The sequence below is a fragment of the Engraulis encrasicolus genome, chromosome 5 (assembly GCF_034702125.1).
Source record: "Engraulis encrasicolus isolate BLACKSEA-1 chromosome 5, IST_EnEncr_1.0, whole genome shotgun sequence".
Classification (NCBI taxonomy): Eukaryota; Metazoa; Chordata; class Actinopteri; order Clupeiformes; family Engraulidae; genus Engraulis; species Engraulis encrasicolus.
The window spans coordinates 53,026,795-53,049,294 of NC_085861.1; the positions used below are offsets into that span (position 1 = coordinate 53,026,795).

The window sequence follows — 22,500 nt, forward strand, 5'->3', positions numbered from 1 at the left end:
CATTTCAGTCCCAGTGGCCTTGCGTTCAGAGGCTTGTTGTCTGGTGCACATCCATCTGACGGCCTTTGAAAAGCCCTCCTTCCATGCCTTTCACTCGTCTTCTCTCATTTTCGCTCTCTCGCACACTTTCACCACTCTTTTACACTCTTTTTCATTCTTTCTCTCTTTCTCTGTCTTTGTCACTTTCTCTCTATTTCTCTTGCTCTCTCTCTCTATTTCTCTGTATCTCTTTTCTCTTTTCAAAATCTCGATGTTTGCAACAAAAACATCCTTTTAAAGCAATCAGGCACACACGTCTTAAATGTAGAGTTTTACACATTTCACAATTTATTACAGAATTAAGTCCTTTAGCAGTGCGTTTACGCTTTGTGTGCGTGTATACATGCGTGCGTGTCCATGTTTCAAAGGTCAAGTATTCATAACTGCCCGTGGCCAGTGTGAATATTAATGTGTGGAAACAGCGCAGGCTTGTCAATAGGTCAGGGGTTACGGGTTGCTGCGCTGTGTGGTGCCCCAGTGCTGTTGTGATTAAGCATGCACATTACATACTGCTCCGAACCGCACCGGCTGTCAATAACACCAGATAAACATCTGCAGGAGACACGGCCTCCACTGTGGGGAAGGAAGGGCATACATACATACATACATACATGCATGCATACATACATGGGAAATTAACAACAGGTAGGCAGTGAAGAATGAGAGAGAGAGAGAGAGAGAGAGAGAGAGAGAGAGAGAGAGAGAGAGAGAGAGAGAGAAATTAACAGTGAGGAATACAAGGAAGAGGGTGTAAGGTCAGAGTGAGTTCAGTACAGTTTGTCAATTCAACAACATAAACACCGCAATCAAAGCAGCCGTCTAGGTGGCCTTGTCATTGTCGCACCAACATCCCAGTCAAGGGCCGACATCTACATGAAATAAACCCACCTATTCACCAGGCAAAGTGTTTTCTGCCCTGAAAAGAAGCACTTTTATAAAGGCTCAATTAGCAGCCCTGTGAAGAAAATGCGCTTTGACAGTGGCGCAATAAGCCTAGTCTATATAAAAGAGCTCACAAATATGAAAGACCGTATGCGAAAAGGAGATGAGAAAAAGGGAATGCTGTTTACATACCGTTTTCGCCTGGTTGTCCATGGACATACACCCGCACTGCTTCTCCGCGGCGACCTACGAGTGCAGAGGCCAGGGAGAGCTGCTGCCTCATTCAGCTGTCGGCAGATGAGAAGTCATCTCTGAATAGAGCAAAGTAGCAAGCATACTTTCTTTAAAGCACACACAAGCATGTGTATACACGTACGGAAAAAAACATACGCCTTCTTTCCCTTGCGCTCTCTTTCTCTCTCCTTCGCGCTCACACTCACTCACTCACTCACTCACAAACACATATTCTCAGTCACCCACATACTCGAAGACGTGGATGAGCACATAAGAGTTATGAACAAATTACAGTTCCGCTGACCGTGTGGAGGCCTGCCTTCCATGTTTAAGATCAGCGTTCATTTGTCTCTAAAAGGATCTTTATTTCATCCCCCCAGTGGATCAATAGTGAATGAATATGGGCCCATTGAATCAATGGATCGCATGGATCTCCAGGCTCCACCTTTTCATTGGCTCTGGTCCTTGGTTCTTTGTTGGTGCCGATAATCAATAGGCGATAGTGATCAGCTAGTTACAGGCTGGTAAGAAGATGGCCTGTGGACGGGGTAATGGTCCTCATTTGGGCCTGCTGCTGACAGCAGGATACAAAGATCACTGCAATTAAAAATGTTTCTCATCAGGACCCCAGCCGTGGCTCAAATGGGTAGAGCATTGACTGTTCGGCTGGGGACCTGGGTTTGATTCCACCCAGAGGTCGTTTCCTGGTCCTCCCCCATCTCTCTCTTCCCCCACTTGCTTCCTGTCACCATCTCACACTCAATTCACCTTTGGCTAAGGCCCGCTCTAAAATGCTGTTTGACCAATCACAGCCCAGCAAAAGGACGAGGTCGGACAGAAGTCCGACAGTTTGACAGTGCTCCTTGCAACTCGGACATCACCATTTATTTGTATGGATCATTCCACAGGAATTGAACTGATGCCCTTGTGTCTGAAATTATACAGCTGCTGCACTATGGTCTTGATAAAATCAACGAAAATCAACGCACCCTCCTTATGAAACGGTCTGTAACTTGGAAAGGATACTCCTTCACTTTACTTCACTTTCGGTCTAAGGAACTCAGAGTAATGTTTGCTTGCTGCGTGGAGATTTGTTCAATTGCTGTAGAATGACTCAGCTGATGTTCATGTATATTAGTGTTTCTCAACAGGGACCCTATAGCCCGCCCAGGGGGCGTTAGGGAGCACTCAGCGGCGTTGAGAAGGAGACTGTCGAAAGTGGGGCGGTGTTCAGAAAAAGGTTATGACCGCTGATGTATATGCTCAGCTTCTTTCTCCGTCTCTGTCCCCTCAGGGTTCCCGGCATCACCATCGCCACGGACATCATCTGCGGGTTTCCGGGGGAGACGGAGGAGGACTTCCAGGAGACCATGGAGCTGGTGCGGACGTACCGCTTCCCCAGCCTCTTCATCAACCAGTTCTATCCCCGGCCTGGCACCCCCGCAGCCAAGATGGAGCAGGTCCCCGCACACATAGTGAGTACACACACACACACACACACACACACACACACACACACACACACACACACACACACACACACACACACACACACACACACACACACACACACACACACACACACACACACACACACACCAAACACCCATGTCATTTTGTTATCCCTACCAGTTTTCATGGGCGGGTTTGGCTATTGATCACATCAATGTTGTATCTCTTGTACATGCTATCAATAGCCTACTGGGGACGAGATACACATGAAACTGTAGATGCCATTTAAAATATCTATTATCTATAACAATGTAAACATGTGAAATAGAAGTAAAAGTGCCATTATAGGAATTAAGCATAATTGTTTTTTAGTTTAAAAAAAGGAATTTTCAAGTGCAAGTGCAAACAAAGATAAGTTAATAATGTGTGAATGTGTGGGTGTTTGCAGTTTGTTCTTGAGTCTATGTGCATGAGGATTTGTTTTGGTTGTCCTGTGTATGTTTGTGAGTGTGTTTTAGGAGCATTGCCAGTCGTGACAGGCTTGTGTGTGCGTACGTGCGTGTGTGCACGCTTGTGCGTGCCTGTGCCTGTTGGCCTCTGTGTGCATACATGTGTACGGTGGGGAAGTTTTTGGAAAGGGATATGTACTGACAGGTGCCAGGAGAAAGGGGCGTGTGGGTGTGGGTGTGGGTGTTGGTGTTGGTGTTGGTGTTGGGGGTGCGGTGCAAAGGCTCATGTTCAACATGGCAGTCATCAGTCATGCTGAGGTCAAGCTGGCGGTGCTCACCACATTGGGTTCTCCACTAGAGGGAAAGCTGACCCGTATTAACCACACGCCTCCCGCCTGCTCCCTTCACCGTCCTCATGCTGCAATTACCTGACAGGTTATTATGGCCTCGCACAAGCACACACACACTCACATACTACACACACATACACGCCCGCTGTCTCTCACACATGCATGCACTCTCTCTCACACACACAGTCTCTCTCTCTCTCTCTCTCTCTCTCTCTCTCGCTCGCTCGCTCGCTCGCTCGCTCTCTCTCTCTCTAGCTCTCTCTCTTGTTCCCTCTCTCGCTCCCCTTCTCTCTCTCTCCACTCTCTCTCTCTCTCTCTCTCTCTCTCTCTCTCTCTCTCTCTCTCTCTCTCTCTCTCTCTCTCTCTCTCTCTCTCTCTCTCTCTCTCTAGCCCCCCTTTTCTTTCTCTCCACACACTCTCTCACTCTCCCTCTCCACACACACACACACACACACACACACACACACACACACACACACACACACACACACACACACACACTAACAGACAATCCCCTGCCCCATCCCTCTCGCTTGGCTTACTCTGTGATTGAGTCTTGAAACTGTGCCTGTCAGTCTGGCAGACAGAGAAGACAAAATGCTTCAATTATGTCGGAGATGTCCATCTCCACGTGGCCCTGAACGCTCTCTTAAAGTCTGCCCGGATCTGTACCTACAGAGCTGCAGTTTGTCTTGCCTTGTTTTTCTGATGACTAATGCACACTCACTTCTGCCAAGGGCTGGGAACACTCATGCAAATACACACACACACACACACACACACACACACACACACACACACACACACACACACACACACACACACACACACACAGATGCACACACACACACAGATGCACTCAAACATATAAACACATTATTATTGCATGTGCACACAGAGAGAGACAAGACAAACGAGTAAGTGATTGAGTCACTTGTGCAGTCGTGTGCTTAATTCTACCTGACTGTGTATGAACATTCTTCATCGAAAAGGCTCATGTCTTTTTGTTTTGTTTTTTTCCCTCCCTACACAGGGGTGTAATTTTAGAACTCACCCTCAAATCTGTTGACTGCTGGCTATGCACTTTCAGGTTCTGTGTGTGTGTGCATGCGTGCCTGTTTGTGTGTGCGTGCCTGTGTGTGTGTGTGTGTGTGTGTGTGCGTGCGTCTGTGTGTGTGTGTGTGTGTGTGTGTGTGTGTGTGCGTGCGTCTGTGTGTGTGTGCGTGCCTGTGTGCGTGTGCCTGTGTGTGTGTGCGCGCATGCGCCATTGTGTGTGCGTGCGTGCGTGCGTCTATGTGTGTGTGCTTGTGCATGTGCTTGCGCTTGTGTGTGCGTGTGTGTGTGTGTACCTGTGTGTGTGTGTGTGCGCTTGTGTGAGTCCCACCGTCCCTGTCCGTCTGTTAGCTAGACAGTGGTGGCAGTGCAGACGGCTGGCTGGTGTTGCTGTTGCTGCTCCTACTGCAGTGTGAAAAATGTGCACCGCACCGGGAATAATGGCCAGGGCCACTGTTTTACTGCCTGCCCTGCAGCCTGACCACTCCAGAGCTGTGTGTGTGTGTGTGCGTGTGCGTGTGCAAGTGTGTGTGTATGTGCAAGTGTGTGTGTGTGTGTATGTGCAAGTGTGCGTGTGCGTGCGCATGCGGCGCGTGTGCGTAAGACGGAGATAAAATCTTTTTTGCTTGTGTATGAGTGTTTGTCGTTATGTGTTAGTCTGTGTATGTACTTGTGAGTGTGTGTCTGTGTATTTCTGTGTATAAGCGGTGTGTGTGTGTGTGTGCGTGCGTAAGACGGAGAGAAGCTTTTTTGTTCTGTTTGTGTGTCAGTGTTTGGCATTATGTGTTAGTCTGTGTATGTACTTGTGAGTCTGTCTGTGTGTGTGTGTCTGTGTATAAAACCGTGTGTGCGTGTGTGTGTTTGCTTACTGTACGTGGCCATTCTTCTTCATTAGAATGCACAGCTGCTGCTGATGCTGCCAGCGATGACACTCCACCCGGAGCATTGTGTCCCCAGGGCAGTGCGTACGTGTGGGTGCGTGCGCGCGTGCGCAGGTGCGTCTGTGGGTGCACGCGTGCATGCACGTGTCCGTGTGTGTATCTGCGTCTGCACTTGTATTGGATCAGGCCAGACCTGTATCAGGGTCAAATGTTCCTCAATACCTCGACACAGACACACACTTGACTCGGACTTGATTTGCATTTCTGAAATAAGCTAGTTCGCTGTTATTGTTATAGTTTTAGTGTAGTGGGCCTTCAATTCAGATAGCATGTTTTTAAAGTACTACATGTGAACCTGCAGGTGTGTGTTTGTAGACAGGTGTGTGGTTGTGAGCGTGATGTGTTCACACCCTTTACATCAACCCACAGTCTTCATAAAGGCTATTGTACACGTTTGTTTATTCAGAGGTAAGGGTTTTCAGTCTATTCAGCAGAGACTCTCTTTTGAGACCTCTTAAGGCCTTTTGCATGTTATTTTAGCGTACTGTACAAGTGTATGATGGGGAAGTATACATTTATAGACGGATGCCGTTTTAGCATACTGTATAGGTGGATGGTGTTAGAGCATATAGACGGATGATGTTTGAATAAACTTTATTATAGATGGAGTATGGTTGAACATGTTGTATTATGTATGCAGTATGGTTGAACATGTATTATAGATCGAGTATGGTTGAGTGTACTGTAATATAGATGGAGGATGGTTGAACATACAGAATTATAGATGGTGGAGGGTTGAGTATACTGTTAATACATAGTATACTGTTAATACATATTTGAATGGCTCTTTTTCAGACCCTTAACGATGCTTTACAGACCCAATAACAAAAAAAGCAAAACACATACGGTATACATCTACAAAGACATACAGACTCAACAAAAGTAGACAGAAGTACAACAACAAAACAGTAGGACAGTAGTGCATGGCAGTGGAAGGTGTTATGTCCATAGTGTAGTGTCGGTGGAGGGTGGTTGAGCATGCAGTATATGAAGGAGCTACAACTCTCTTTTCTCTCCTGGACTCTGGATCCCAGGACCTTTGAACCACTGCTCTCATCTTTACTGTTTGAGCTCCATTATATCCTCCTCTCTGTGCGCGCGTGCGTATGTGCGTCTGTGCGTGTGTGCGTGTGTGTGTGTGTGTGTGTGTGTGTGTGTGTGTGTGTGTGTGTGTGTGTGTGTGTGTGTGTGTGTGTGTGTGTGTGTGTGTGTGTGTGTGTGTGTGTGTGTGTGTGTGTGTGTGTGTGTGTGTGTGTCTGTGTGTGTGTGTGTGTGTGCGCGCGCGCGCACGCGTTGAATATGAGATCCTCTGTCCTCTGTGCACTCGGCCTGGAAGCAGATCATCTCCTGCCCCCTCTGCTCATCTCTCTCTCTTCTTTCTCCAGAGTCCTTGAAGATCCACCTTCAAAGTCACTGAAGTGTCTGAGGGAGAGAGAAAGGCAGACAGAGAGAGAGAGAGAGGGAGAGAGAGAGAGAGAGAGAGAGAGAGAGAGAGAGAGAGAGAGAGTCTTTCAAGGCCCTGCCATCTCATTGGAAATTCCCTTTCCCCTCCCCTGGCTCCTCTGCCTGCGCTCTGTGTTCAGGCAAGGCAGGGCGAGTGGGGGTGGAGGAGGAGGAGGAGGAGGGGCGGGTCGGCCACAATCCCAGGATGCTTTGCACAGGATGTGGCCGTGGTGGATCAGAAGAGGCGTGAAGTCCATCAATGTTTCAGGCGCACCTTCCGTGCTGAAACAGCCATCACACATGCCAACAGAGTACACAAGGCCTGTGTGTATTTGTGTGTGTGTGATCGGCAATCTGCATAAAGCGCCGATCAAAAAGGCGATTGCGAGATATTTACTAGTTATTTATTGCAGGGTGAGGGCGTGGTTGGTTGTAGGTTGGGGGGGGTGTACTGAGCTGTGTGTGTGTGCGTGTGTGTGAGGGGAGTGTACTGAGCTATGTGTGTGTGTGTGTGTGTGGGGGGGGGGTAATGTATGGACTGGATGGGTCAGGGGCAGTGGGTTAGGACATCCAGTGCTTCTGAGCATGTACACTGTTTTTCTTGTGAGTGAATTCTATTGTTGTACTGTTGTTTGTTTTTCTGTGTTGGTGTCATGTGTCCTATGTGTTTTATGATGCTGCAACCTCCCTGTCTCCAAAGCAAATTTCTCCTTCGTGGAGACTAATAAAGAAACTAAACCCGATTTCATTCCTCACACAACTTTTTTTGTTTTTTTCTTTACACCTGGCGCTGCACATATCAGGCATTGGCTCTGTGCATGGTTGAAACGCAGCAAAAATGCCTGTTTAGTTGCTTTTAACTTTTGGGCATTCCCCACTTCATTTTCACCATTCATATCTGCATCAACATGGTCTGATTTACAGAGCCATACAACGTTTACACGACCTTTGTAATTTGCGAATGACTCGTCACTTAGCTATGTTGAGTGATACCTATGGTAGTTGCCTCAGGCAGTGACACGTGACAACTTCACGTCATCAGCACAAACATGTCAACGTTATTTTTTTAAGTTGTAATTGACAGCTAGGTGATTAGTTTTTAGTCGCTGAAACACCTTGAACAATGACAACAGATGACTGTGTTCAGTGTGTGGCTTTTTTTTGTCTTTGTGTTTGCATGGATAACAGCAGTGGCTGCTAACCATCTCATTATCCATGAAGTGTGTGTGTTTTGTGTGTCTTTTAGTTTGTGTCAGCTTGTGTGTGTACGTGTGTGCTTGCGTTTGCACAGAGCACATGCTTTTGTCTGCCTGCTTCCCAGGTGGACCCTCACTCAGCTCTCTGGCCTGCTGTGCTGCTGTTTTCCCAGCGGCTACCTGACTGTGTGTGTGTGTGTGTTGTGTGTGTGTTGTGCACACCTGGTGCAGAGAAAGTGGCGTCATCCGTCACGCTACTGCTGAGAAACCAGCGGTTGATCAGAAGGTAGCACCGGACACCTGTGTGTGTGTGTGTGTGTGTGTGTGTGTGTGTGTGTGTGTGTGTGTGTGTGTTTGTGTGTGTGTTGGCCTTGTTTTAATAAAGAGCAGAGGATGCTGTGCTCCTGGGATCTCACAGCAGGCTAACACATCTCACTTGTGAATTTGTGTGTGTGTGTGTGTTTCCTGGTCTCACAGCAGGCTTACTCATCTGACACATGTATTTGTGAGGTGTGCCTGTGCGTGTGTGTGTGTGTGTGTGTGTGCATTGTACATGCGTATATGACATGCGTGCGTGTGTGCTGCCATTAGAAACAGCCCTGCTGCCACAGAGACCAGCATGTGTGTGCCTGCGCGTGCCCTTGCATTTGTGTGTGTGCGTGTGCGTGTGCGCGTGTGTGTGTGTTTGCTTGTGTGTGTGTGTGTGTGTGTGTGTGTGTGTGTGTGTGTGTGTGTGTGTGTGTGTGCGTGTGCGTGTGCGTGTGCGCGTGTGTGTGTGTTTGCTTGTGTGCAGGCATGCACCTGCATGTGTGTGGAGGCTGCACTCTAGTCCTAGTTTTGCGGACGGATCGATGACGGGGAAGGAAAAAAAGAACGAAAGCAGAGGGCAGAAGAAAGAAAGAAATGATGAAAGCTGAGGGTTTTGGGAGGGGGAGTTTGGGGGTGTGGAGGCGTACATGAATGAAGAGTATTTGTTGTGGCGAAGGAGGCCGGCAACCACTTGTCCCTGCATGAAGCCCTGCAGGAATGGAGGTGACCGCAAGATGGGAAAAAAAGAGCCAAATTAGTGAAGGACAGAGAGAGAGGAGGGGAGGGAAGAGATGAGGAGAAGAGAGCGAAAGACATGTGAGGGGAACAGATGAGATTGGAAGAAAGATAGCGTTGAAGATGAAGAAAAAAAAAGGGAAGAAATGGGGGGGTGATGAATGGACACACTCCTGAAGATAATGGGTGAAGAAGAACAGACCAGGTAGATTGGAAATGGACAGATTGAAGTGGAGGGAATAGAAGGAGGCATGGAAAAAAGCTTCTGAAGTGTTTGTTTATGTGTATTGTGTGTGCGTTTGTATGTATTGCGTGTGTTTGTATGTATTGTGTGTGGTTGTGTTTGGAATGATGTAGAGGGTGATGCAGCTAGTTTTTGTAGTGAGGAAGGTCAAGTGTTATCTGTTGTCTTCTGCAGGCATGCACACAACTGTATAGGCCAGTGGTTCTCAAGCTGGGGTGCGGGCACCCCATGGGGGTGGGCCAGAGATTTCAGTGGGTGCGCAAATTTTTGTTTGTGTTGAGGTTGTGACCAAAATTCTGCTTGCGAACATTATAATTAAGCAAAATCAAAACCAAATTAAAACATGTTTTGGTCCACATGTAAATGCGTCAAAGGTATTGCTTAATGTCACCAGCAGGAAATCTCTTCAATCATTTTTAGTGCTTATACACGTATAGAAGTTTGGGTTGGGGGTGTACACATGTAAAAGGGTGCTCTAAGGAAATACAGGTTCAGAATCACTGGTATGGGCCCACATACTCGTGTGTGTGTGTGTGTGTGTGTGTGTGTGTGTGTGTGTGTGTGTGTGTGTGTGTGTGTGTGTGTGCGTGCGTGCGTGCGTGCGTGCGTGCGTGCGTGCGTGCGTGCGTGCGTGCGTGCGTGCGTGCGGCGCGCGCGCGTGTGCGTGCGGCGCGCGCGTGTGTGTGTGCGTGCGTGTGTGCGCGCGCGCGCAGGTGCGTGCAGGGGGCATGGAGGGGTGGAGGTGGAGGTGGAGGATGTGACCACCTGTCCGGCCAGGCCTCAGGCAGCAGGCTCATTTATCTCAGCTCACACAATCACCCAGCACTGGGACACACTCTACACAGGGCCTCCGATGGACACACACACACACACACACACACACACACACACACACACACACACACACACACACACACACACTGCACAAGTCTCAAAGAATAGCACAGTCAATGACATGTCAATAGGGGGTTACACACACATGTACACACTGAGAAACACACACGCACACCACCCCATCGCACCCTTCGTTCAGGGAAATTAACCTAATCCCCCTCTCAGGGTTGGCATACACACACCACACACACCACACACACACATACACAGGTACTGGCACTGCTACTGGCTTGCCGGGCTGCCAGTTGGGTGAGTCGAGCACACAGACCCTCTAACTGACACAAAAGCAACACACACACACACACACACACACACACACACACACACACACACACACACACACACACACACACACACACACACACACACACACACACACACACACACACACATACATACACACACACACACACACACACACACACACACACACAGGACATAGGTGACAGAGAGACTGAGACAGGTGTGTGTGTGTGTGTGTGTGTGTGTGTGTGTGTGTGTGTGTGTGTGTGTGTGTGTGTGTGTGTGTGTGTGTGTGTGTGTGTGTGTGTGTGTGTGTTGGGGGGGGGGGGGGATTGGGGTGCCAGTGTGAGTGGGCATCAGACTGCAAGATTTGTGGAGGGAGGACAGATGGGCACAATTCACTCCAAGTCAACTAGCTCATGTCTTGTACACACACACACACACACACACACACACACACACACACACACACACACACACACACACACACACACACACACACACACACACACACACACACACACACACACACAGCTGTGCCCTCTCCTCTTACCTGTCATCAGAGCTCTCAGTAACCTTACTGCGTAACCTTGGTCTCAGATCGACCTCATTCTTTCACTGTGTGTGAATGCATTCATTTTTGTTTTCTTGTATCTGTGTTATGACACTACATGGCAACCTTGTGCAGGCGCTGTAGGTTCACATAGAATATGTTAAGGTGTGTGTTTGTGTGTGTGTGTGTGTGTGTGTGTGTGTGTGTGTGTGTGTGTGTGTCTGTGTGTGTGTCTGTGTGTGTGTGTCTGTGTGTGTGTGTGTGTGTGTGTGTGTGTGTGTGTGTGTGTGTGTGTGTGTGTGTGTGTGTGTGTGTGTGTGTGTGTGCGTGCGTGCGTGCGTGCGTGTGCGTGCATGTGCTGTACATGGTGGTGTGTGTAAGGTCGTAAACATGTCATTGCCAGGCTGCTCTCGTCAAACCTGTTTGGCTGCACCTGGTGAAAAGGGCTGCCCTGGAGGCCAAGCTTTTCCAACGCACTTGACCCTCCTAGCTTCCCTCCCTACACTCTTCCTCCCCCCTCGCTCTCTCTCTTCTCCTCCCTCTCTCTCTCTCTCTCTCTCTCCTCTACCTTCTCCTCCCATTCTCTCTTCCCTCTTCTCTTCTCCTTTTCTCCTCTTTCTCCTCCGTCTCTTCTCTTCTTCTCTTCCTCCTCTCCTCTCTTCCTTTCTTCTCATCTCCTCTCCTTACCTCTTCTCTTTCTTCTCTCTCTCCTCCCCCTGTTCTCCTTATAGACAGGTCTGACTGATCTGCTCTGCACCCACTGACCCTCTGCAAGCCTCAGCAGGCCTGTTAGAGAGATGGAATGGAAGGAGAGCGATGGAGAGAAGGATTAAATGGAGAGGAGAGAGGGAGGGACTGAGAAAGAAAGGAAGGTAGATATGAGAGAGAGAGAGAGAGAGAGAGAGAGAGAGAGAGAGAGAGAGAGAATAAATATTGCAGAGAGTGAGAGACTGCATGGGGGTGGGCGGGAGAGAGAGAGAGAGAGAGAGAGAGAGAGAGGAAGGGCAAAAACATGTAATGGTTGGGAAGGAGGGAAAGAGACAGAATCAGCAGGGATGATAAAAAAGAAGATTCTGGCCCAACAGATAGATACAATGTTTACAGGGTGGGGAAAGTAGGACATTAACTGAAAGAAAAAATGGAAAGACGGAAAAGGTGGATTACAGTTTTTTTTTTCTAAAGCTTAGCGACTTGTAGAAACCTCCATTAAGGGTTGTTATATCTGGAATGTTCACAAACACGGAGGACAACACCAGCAGACGTTTTTGTATATCGCTTAGCAACAGCCATGCGAGAACGTTTAAAAGACATTAGAGCAACACAAACATGTCATGGAAGTTGATGGAAACCTCGTCCTCGCTACTTTTTCATGCTTATGTGATTTATCCAGCTGTAGCCTTGTTTTTTTCCTTCTGTCCAGCGTTCACAAACACAAGCCATTTCCGTTGCCAGACAACCCCGGGCACAACACAATTTTTCTATTTTTAACAATTTTTCCCCATTTGGATCGCCGGACTTTGTTCTGTTCCAAATGTCAGCGCTGTACCTCAGCCCAGATACACTGCTCCCTGGCCCATGACAGGACCAGAGTGAGTCGGACTGGACCACGGCCCATCAAGCTTTTCCTCTGCAACTTTTGGTCGGGTTTATTTTACGTCCAAAAGTCATACAGGGAATTAAGAAAAGGAAATAATGAAAGAGAGCTATGGCTAAGCCAAGCGGGAGAGTACAGGAGTAGCGGGAAAGAAAAGAGATGAGAGAGAGAGAGAGAGAGATGAGAGAGAGAGAGAGAGAGAGAGAGAGAGAGAGAGAGAGAGAGAGAGAGAGAGAGAGAGAGAGAGAGAGAGATGAGAGAGAGAGAGAGAGAGAGAGAGAGAGAGAGAGAGAGATGAAAGTAAGAACAGACAAAAGGAAGAGTGTGTTGAAAAAGAAGGGCAAATGTGGTTAAAAAAGAGCTTGAGCAGGGATGAAGCGACCCGAGGGAAACATGAGAAAAGGGCAAGCTGAAAGAGGAGGAGAAGGGTAGAAGAGCATAGACAGAAAGAGCACAGAATGAGAGAGGAAAAGTTTCACAAGACAAAGAAGGAAAGGAGAGAGAAATAGAGATATTGTGTCATTTGACCTGTGAGTTACTACCTGCTGCCATCATGTTAGCTCCTGTTGTCTCTTTGTTGCAAACACAAACACACACACACACACACACACACACACACACACACACACACACACACGCACACACGCACACACGCACAGGGCTGGGCAATTTGACGAATGTCTGAGTGATCCCACACACATGCATGTACACACACACACACACACACACACACACACACACACACACACACACACACACACACACACACACACACACACACACACACACCTCTGAGCGCTAGAGCTCCAGCAGCTTGAAAGACCTCACAGGTGGAGCTAAGCAAACCAGTTAGAGAATCCACAGAAGTGGGTCATGTCATGTAAGGCCATCCTGGGAGTTGGAAAACGAGTGTGAATCTTTGTCTGTCTGTCTGCGTGCGTGCGTGCGTGCATGCATGCGTGTGTCTTGTGTGTGATAGTAGAGGGGTTTAGGGGTTTCTTACGGTACGTAAGAAGCAGACAGGAAACTAGACTCCAGTTGATCACTGCACTTCTCAGTGCTGCACTGTGACATGTATGGCTTTTATCTGCCGGGAGTGTGTGTGTGTGTGCACGCTCGTGTGTGGTCCGTAATGACTGTATGACATTTATGAAAGACTGGCCCAGTTTATACTCCATAACCCTGACTTGGATGCAGACCAGAGGCATTTATGCTCTGGAAGCTGTGTACGTGCGTGTATCCACCTACTGGTAAGGCGTGCGTGCGTGCGTGCGTGTGTGTGATCTTGGTAGTCTTCTTGCGTGTATGTGTGCATGCTCACACGTACCCATGGTGAGTTGCAGCCATCCCTCTCTCGCACTTTACAAAAATTGATTCTTCCGTCTTATTTGTCAAGAGTGGAGTTGCCATGACATTAAGTGCACTTTTCTGTAAAATTGTTGACTTAAATGGACTGTTTTTTTTTTAGACTATTTTTAGACATAGGAATGCATTTCACAATCATGTGTGTGTGCGTGTGTGTGTGTGTGTGTGCATGTGTGTGTGCGTGTGCGCGTTTGTGTTTGTGCGTGTTTGCTTTTGAATTGCTGAAGAAACCTCCTGTCCATCTGGGCTCTATACATTGCCCTAGGGATGCAAGATTGTTGAAAAAATGGGGAAGAAAAAAAAGTCATGATTATTTGGGTTAAGCTTGAAATCACAATTATTAACAATTGGCAGCCGTGGCCTAGTGGTTTGAGAGTTGGTCTTTCAATCTGGGGGTTGCCAGTTCGAATCCCCCCTGACCTCTCCCTACATCTCCATCCATGGCTGAAGTGCCCTTGAGCAAGGCACCTAACCCCACATTGCTCCAGGGATACCCTGATAAATAATAGTTGTAAATCGCTTTGAATAAATGAAAGCGTTGGCTAAGTGCAATATAATGTAATAATGTAATGTAATTAACAATGAATCGAAAATAACAAAAATAAATTGTGCAGAAAATGAAATAATGTATTATATAAGGGAAAAAATAAAACTGAATTGTAATATTTTTGTTAAAGGAGATAGCATGAAGCTTAGGTGGGCCTACAGATTTTTGGCCAGAAATAGCAGTCACCATGTTCTGGATTCAAGGACGCCGAAAGTCAGGTCACTATTTTGCCCCATGTACGATCACAATTAATGGTTGCTTTCGATTAATTCCGATTAATTATGCAGCCCTACATTGTCCCTCATGTTCCATCATCACAGCATTTTTATGTTTTATTTTGTATGGGAATGGTAGGAAACTAGCCTGGGAATGTGATGGGAATGAGTTTCTAAATGAAAGTGTGTGCAGGTGTACATGCACACACAAAATTACACACAAATACACACACAAACAAACTTCAGTCTATACATTGCCCTTTACATTCTATCATCAGGCGTGCGTGTGTGCGTGCTAGAGGTAGCAGGGTGTCTGTGTGGGAGATGGAGATGGATGAAGCTCCTTCTCCCCTGGGCCCCCCTCTCACTCCACACAGCCAGCACCTCAGGGCCCCTGGAGACCTGACGTACAGCTAATTTAGCAGCTAATGTGTACCTGTTAGCTGCTAATGCAGACCCGTTAGCAGCTAATGTAGACCCGTTAGCAGCTGATGGAGATCTGTTAGCCGCTAATACAAAAGCTGTTAGCCGTTAAAGCAAGACCCTGTTAGCCACTGATGCGAACCCAAGGAGACCAATGTCCCTCTTGTCCTTGGACTCTGACCGGAGTATATATGAGAGAGAGAGAGAGAGAGAGAGAGGCGGTGATGGGGAGGGCGCGATAGTGTCTCTTTAATGGAAGAAGGTTCTGGAAAAGCTGGTCTGTGGTGGCGTGATGCAGTGAAGGCAGCGGCAGGTTACTTGCCATAGCCACATAATTTTTCTCCCTTACTGGGGCCACTCATGGGAGAAAGTAAGTGTGTGTGTGTGTGTGTGTGTGTGTGATGAGGTCTCCTGAGTGGCCGATGCCCTGCCTGGCTAGAGATATTGCATGTCCCAAGGTCATAAGAGGCCTCATCTTTTCTGATCAAATTCCTCTCCTTATTTCTGGCCTGGAATGAAGATATCTGATTTTGAGAGAGTATATGATTTGTCCACGCTGTGAGCGCCTGACTATCCCTTCATTTTCACATCTCTCTCTCTCTCTCTCTCTCTCTCTCTCTCTCTCTCTCTCTCTCTCTCTCTCTCTCTCTCTCTCTCTCCCTCTCTCCCACCCACCCCCATCCAGTGTTCAAGCAATATGATATTGCACGTGTGACTGTGCGTGCATGCTTGTGAATTTGTGTGTTTATGCCAGGCAGTGCAGTGAAATTGTCTGCTGTCTGTCTCCATTGAGGATGGTGACGGTGGTTATCATCTTGCTGAAGTCCCTGTAGACCCTGTACTGTTTTGATGAGAAGTGTGTGTACATGCGTGCATACATGTGTGTGCAGTCTGCATGCACCCTCCTGCACCTGTGCTTCTAATCCCCATATTTCATACATTTGTTTAGTTCAGCAGGTCCAAGTGTGGTCGCTGTGTTTATTCCAGATGTGTGTGTTTGTGTGTGTATATGCAGATGACCCAGTTTTGTATGTCCAACGGCTTGTGTTTAATGATCACTGTTGGAGTATTCCACCTCCTCAACCTTTGTGTGTGTGTGTGTGTGTGTGTGTGTGTGTGTGTGTGTGTGTGTGTCTTTGTGTGTCCTCTCTTTACCACTACAGAAGAAACAGAGGACCAAGGAACTGTCGGCACTGTTTCACTCCTACAACCCCTATGATCACAAGGTAAGAGCACACACACACACACACACACACACACACACACACACACACACACACACACACACACACACACAGCTGCTCTTTTCACAGGCTTTGAGAGACCTTAGTGTCATCTCAGGACAGGGCCATCTTGTATGTACTGTAAAGGTTCAAATCTCTCTCTCTCACACACTCTCTCTCTCTCTCTCTCTCTCTCTCTCTCTCTCTCTCTCTCTCTCTCTCTCTCTCTCTCTCTCTCTCTCTCTCTCTCTCTCTCTCTCTCTCTCGCACGCGCGCGCACGTACACATTTGTAAGCTTGTGGCCCATTGTATGTAATTACTTTGAACCAGAATAATTATTGCTGGTGTTGTTCATTGTGTAACAGAGTAACAGGCATTTATTGTGCTCTCTCTCTCTCTCTCTCTCTCTCTCTCTCACACACACACACACACACACACACACACACACACACACACACACACACACACACACACACACACACACACACACACACACACACACACACACACGGCCAGTCAAGGATTTCTATCTGCTTTCGTGTGAGTTGGATTAAGAACATTCAAAGAGAAACCTGATAGCCATATATGAAAACAATGCTCAGTGTGTGTGACTCAGAGACACTACCTCTTGTTTGAGCATAACCTTGGCCCTTTTTGACTGAGTCTTAACATGCACACACGCAAACATTCAGGTGGACACACACACGTTTCATGCATGACAGTTGCAGATGTAGCACATGTCAGGGTGGTGCAACCACAGCTAATATTGTATGGACTAAATGATTTGGGGTTTTTTTTGTTTGTTTTTTTGCTGCATTATCTTTGGCCTCTTTTCCACTGGCTATTTTCTGGTAGGCCTTCAGGGCGACTCAGCCGTCACTTTTTACTTTTCGAATAGACACGACACAGCTCAATCATAAAGCAAAAACTGGCAGCCGAGTCGAGCTGTAGGCCTACCAGAAAACTGCCAGTGGAAAAGAGACATTATAAGCATGTTACCTTTTTACAGCCGCGGCAAAAATTGTGTTTCAGTAAAATTAACATTGTTGTTTCATTTTATAACCTATTGACAACATTTCCTTCTAATTTCCTCCCAATAGTAAGAAGCGTAATTTCATATTCTTTGTATGACCAGTGCATGTAAAGAAATTGACAATAAAGCAGACTTGACTTGACTTGACTTGATTTTAAATGACAATATTGTCATTTAGAGCATGTATTTGCATCATTCAAGAACGATGTGAAAAACTGGTGGAGAGCATGCCAAGATGCATGACTGCTGTGATTTAAAATCCAGGGTTATTCTACCAAAACATTGATTTCTGAACCCCTCCCTTGAACCCCACATTACTATTATGTTGTTTTAAAGGCAATATCATCTTGATTTCTTTGGATTTTTTGAGGTCAGAAAGCATTGCATCGTTTGTGTTATTTTGACTATTTGTTACTTCCTGCAAATAAATGTTCTGAATGACAATATTTTCATTCGAAATTTGGAGTAAATGTTAGTAGTTTATACACTGTGTGCAGAATTATTAGGCAAACAAGTTTTTTGACAATATCGTCCATTTTATGCATTTTGTCCGCCACCACCCTTTATGGACATGAACACCTATTGGATTTAAGCATTCCAGATCATGCATATTGGTATGATAAGAGAGAGTGTGATCGAAGGAGCCCAATACCCTATAACAGGGCAAAATTAGTGTGCATAATTATTAGGCAACTTTGTTTTCCTCTGGGAAAATGAGCCACAAAAGAGATCTAACAAACTCTGTAAAGACTATAAACAATTTTGAAGTCTTCTAGAGGGGTGTGGCTGTCTTGAAATATTGGTCACATCCATCTAATGCACCGTTACAAGCCATCAGTGTCACATGACAAGTAACTGCCAGATTGAGAAGAATTGAAGATGAAACTACCACAAAACTATTACCCTGCAGTGCTGTTATATTCCAGAACTGAAACGTACATCGAGTGTCCACAAGAACATTGTATTCAGCACTCAGAGACATGGCCAAGGTAAAACAGGCTGAAACCTGAAGACCACTCAACAAGAAACTTAAGTCAAGACTGGGTCAAGAAATGTCTTCAGACAGTTTTTTCAATGGTTTTATGAACTAGTGAAAGTGACTGTTAATGGACCAGGTTGATGAGCCTATGGCTAGATCAGTAATGTGCACACTCAAATCAGTTGCTGAGTTCCACTCAAATACCAGCAGATTACTGCATAAATACCATTGTCTTCGTAAAAGATGCAATTTTCTCCCTCTAAAAGATCCAGCCATGGGTTCATCCACCCTGTCTGTCAAGAGTCACTTTCACAAGTCCATAAAACCTTTGAAAATTTTGTCCCCAGGTATTTTTGCCCCCGTTTTGACTTAATTAACTTGTTGAATGGTTGTCTGGTGTCATCCCTTCTTACCTTGGCCATGTCTCTGAGCGCTCAATACCCTGTTTTTCTGGACACTCTGTGTTGGTTTCTGTTCTGGAATATGATAGGACTGCAGGGTAATGTTTTTTTGTAGTTTCACATTAAATTCTTCTCAATGTTTGGCAGTGACATTTCTTAAGAGACTGATGACATTGTAACGGTGCATCTGATAGTTCTGTGTGAACGTGACCAACATCTTGCAAATTTCAAGACAGCTACATCCCTCTAGAACACTTAAAAATTGTTTATAGACATTTCAGAGTTTGCTAGATCTATGTTGTGGCCCATTTTCCCAGAAGAAAACAAAGTTGCCTTATACAGTCGGTCCCCCTACAATGCACACCCTTTACCGAGGTAATGCCACGTCATCCACCTCGGTACGTACCGGGCCTAGCTGCAGTGTACCCAAACAACCGCCGGGTGGCACTTGGGAGCGCTTGCTATACTTGGAAGCGCTTGCTATAGCCTACTTGGGAGCGCTCGCAACCTGTATATATATATGATATTGCTTTCTCTCTCTCTCTCTCTCTCTCTCTCTCTCTCACACACACACACACACACACACACACACACACACACACACACACACACACACTTTCTCTTGCATACACACAATACACATTCAAGCGCAAATGGATAGGCAACATTTATTACCATATGGAATATTTTAGACGATGTTGACGGCATATTAATATACCGTAAAGTTCCATATAATAGCCGAGTTCCAATTAGCGGCCGGGTTCCTTTTAAGGGCCGGGTGCACGAGGATATTTGACAGATAATGGCCGGTTCCAAATAAAAGCCCGGTCTAAATAATCATTAAATAATTTGTTTAGTTTTTAGGATGCGCCGCGTCTTTGACCATCAACCGCTGCGTCAGTGAAGGAAATGTCGGAAATTTTGCAATGTAAAAGTCGGGGAAGCAGCGGTGTTTCAGGGTAGCATGTGGTTTAACGCTGTAATACGGGTTAATGTGGGTCAAATCCACATTTAAAACGAGTAGCCAAGGCATGTGATGAGAGTAAATGACATTTGAGACAAGCATCCAACGAAATGAAATGTAACGTCAACATGCAGCCTCTCTGCACTTGGATTCTCCTCCCTTCGCACTAAACTGGCAAACATGTTCTCTCACAATGCTTTTAATGCACTACATATGGACACATGGGACATTGTTGACATGTTGAAGTGAACTTTCTTCAATGTGCATTGTGGAGCACGCACTCGCACACACCCTGCACGCACTGCACTGATCAACACACTTTAATAAGTCAATCTGCGAGGCGGGAAATGCGCACACCGTTTCAACTTTGACTTTGGGGAAGAGATTGTTTAGTGGGATGTTAGTTTAAATGCTTTTCATTTTCATTTGCTAGCTTTACATTTTTTGTGTATGGTAGCCTATTAATATGTGGCATCTGTGTGCAGATGGAAACCGTTTTGTGTTAGGCTGTAGCCTACCTTAATTCGGCCGAGGCTACTTTTAGTTAACCGCAGCGTAAAGGTCTTTGCATGGACAAATGAAATGATAATTGAATAATAGCTGGCCAGTATTGCAGGGAGTATTAAACCCAGTGTACGTTGGGGTTTGGGAGAGCAAGGAAGAGTGCGGCATCTGTGATAAACCGCTTCGAAATGTGTGCGTAAAACCTGCTGTTAACCAGTGTTGCCGCATTAAAAAAAAGCTTTGTTTGATTTCGTGTTTGTATTTTACTTTGACGTTGCCTATAGTCCTCAGTTTATGGTTATTTTCTGTTGACCTCCTACACATTTTCGTTCTGTCATGTAGGGTATTGTAAATAAATTAACCGTATTTTGATCATTTTGATTTCGGACTTAATTTACCCCTTCAATCACCCCTCTCCAATTGCAAACTTTACCCTGGTAGAATGAGCATTCGCTAGCCTGCACGTACTCGTTAAGGACTTATTGTCTGACTGATTTGGCTGCTGCGAATAAGGTATATTTATATATATATATATGAAGGGCCTATCACCGTTTTGGCTGAATGCTGACACCACAGACCATGATGACCATTGCAGTCTTGCCGCGGGTCTTGAACAGTGCGCACTCTTTCCGTTTCAGATTGCTTCTTCTGAGAAGGCAACTGGCTACCGCAGGAGAGGGGAAAGGTGGCAATATTATCCTCAAGCGTGTTAGATAAATCGTGTTTAACCTATCGCAGATGAGGTTTTTGAATATGTTTTAATGCATGGGACATTGACAAGGAAAGGTAGCTATGATATCCTCGTGAATAAGTCTTCGACTTTTCAAAATGCCTCCTCTCAACATTCAACATGTAAATTGGTTATTCTGGTTAGTCCAACGCTATCCTGGCAGGAGAATCATTCGTAGGCACTACTCAGCAATTTTGTCTGTTGGTTTTTGTCTGCTGCAAAGTAGGATAGATCAGACCTCCAGGTCTTCATAAAAACCATCTAACACCGCTGTGATAATTTGACTACGGACACCGCTGAACATTGAACAGTTGTTTAGACTAGGCCTGTTGACGATTGCAGTCATGCCGCTTGTCTTCAACTGCGCGCTCTCCTCCAGTTGATGTGTGACAGCCAGATGAGAAGCGCAAAGGTGGGGGCTATCCGCGGTCGCGGAGGACAGGTGTCAATATCCACAACCTCACTGAATAAATAGCCTAACCCGTGAACTGTGCAGCAGCAATTACATATTGTTTAGGTTCTTGAATACTCCCTAAAGCATGGAATTAATTTTCCATTAATAAGGAAAGGTGTAAGATTTATCCTCAATCCTCCCCGATAGCCTAATGCTCTCGCCCAACCCCCAACACACACACACACTCTGTTTGGAGAGGACGCATTTAAACTGTTACAGTTTAGGCAGTAGGCCACCCATCCCCCCGGACCCACGAAACCCACTGAAGATCCAAGCAATTGTAGTCTGTCAGTATTTTAGTGTGTGCCCAGGTAGTTGAATTCCTGGCATGGCCTATCTCAATCGTGAGAAGAAGATGTTTGCCCTCAGGCTAGTGTGTTCATAAAGCGCATGTTCGATTTGCTGTAATAGGCTACGATCAGTAAGCCTCAACTTGTCTGTAGTTTCTTTTCCTTCTGTCGATATTTTATAAAATAGGCCCAAGTTAAAGCCTAAATACGATAATAGGCCTAAATAAGGCTAATAAAGTAAGCTAAATAAGTCAGGCCTAAATAAAGTTGTTTTAGCCTATGAACTCAGGCAATGCAGAAATTTGCGGAGGGATTTTGGATATAGGCTACCGATGGCTTTATGAACTTCATGACTGGGCTGCAAGATAGTCGGGTAAACAAGGGTTGACTTGTAGACCACCAACATCTGATGCTGAAGTGGGGGAGGGTTGTTTTTTTCACTTCAAATGTTCCCCGAGACACACACACACACACACACACTACACACACACACACACAGATACGCGCTAATCGCTCTCTCTCTCTCCGTCTCTCCCTCTCTTTCTCATTGTTGCTATACGTGCATCTGGATAGGCCTAGGCAGTGTGGTCACCCAGCACATTTTCATACAAATGCTGTGTTTTTTTAATGAAATCTTAATTCAGTTATTTGTGAACAGTATCTGCTTTTCTCTTTCGATGTTGCGTCACCGTGGACAAGTGTCTGCTCGAAAACTTAATGCAAAGCGGCTAAAATTTTCAGAAGGTGTTGAACTTTTTGTC

At 46.2% G+C, this 22,500-nt stretch overlaps 1 protein-coding gene across 1 annotated transcript in view; it reads left to right on the forward strand.

The window, feature by feature from the left end:
* Window positions 1–22,500, forward strand: part of cdkal1 (CDK5 regulatory subunit associated protein 1-like 1) — a 366,482-nt gene that overhangs the window by 278,096 nt on the left and 65,886 nt on the right. Inside the window, exons 11-12 of the mRNA XM_063199729.1 lie at window positions 2,450–2,630; window positions 16,325–16,387. Coding sequence (XP_063055799.1) covers window positions 2,450–2,630; window positions 16,325–16,387 — 244 coding nt within the window. The remainder of the gene's footprint in view (window positions 1–2,449; window positions 2,631–16,324; window positions 16,388–22,500) is intronic.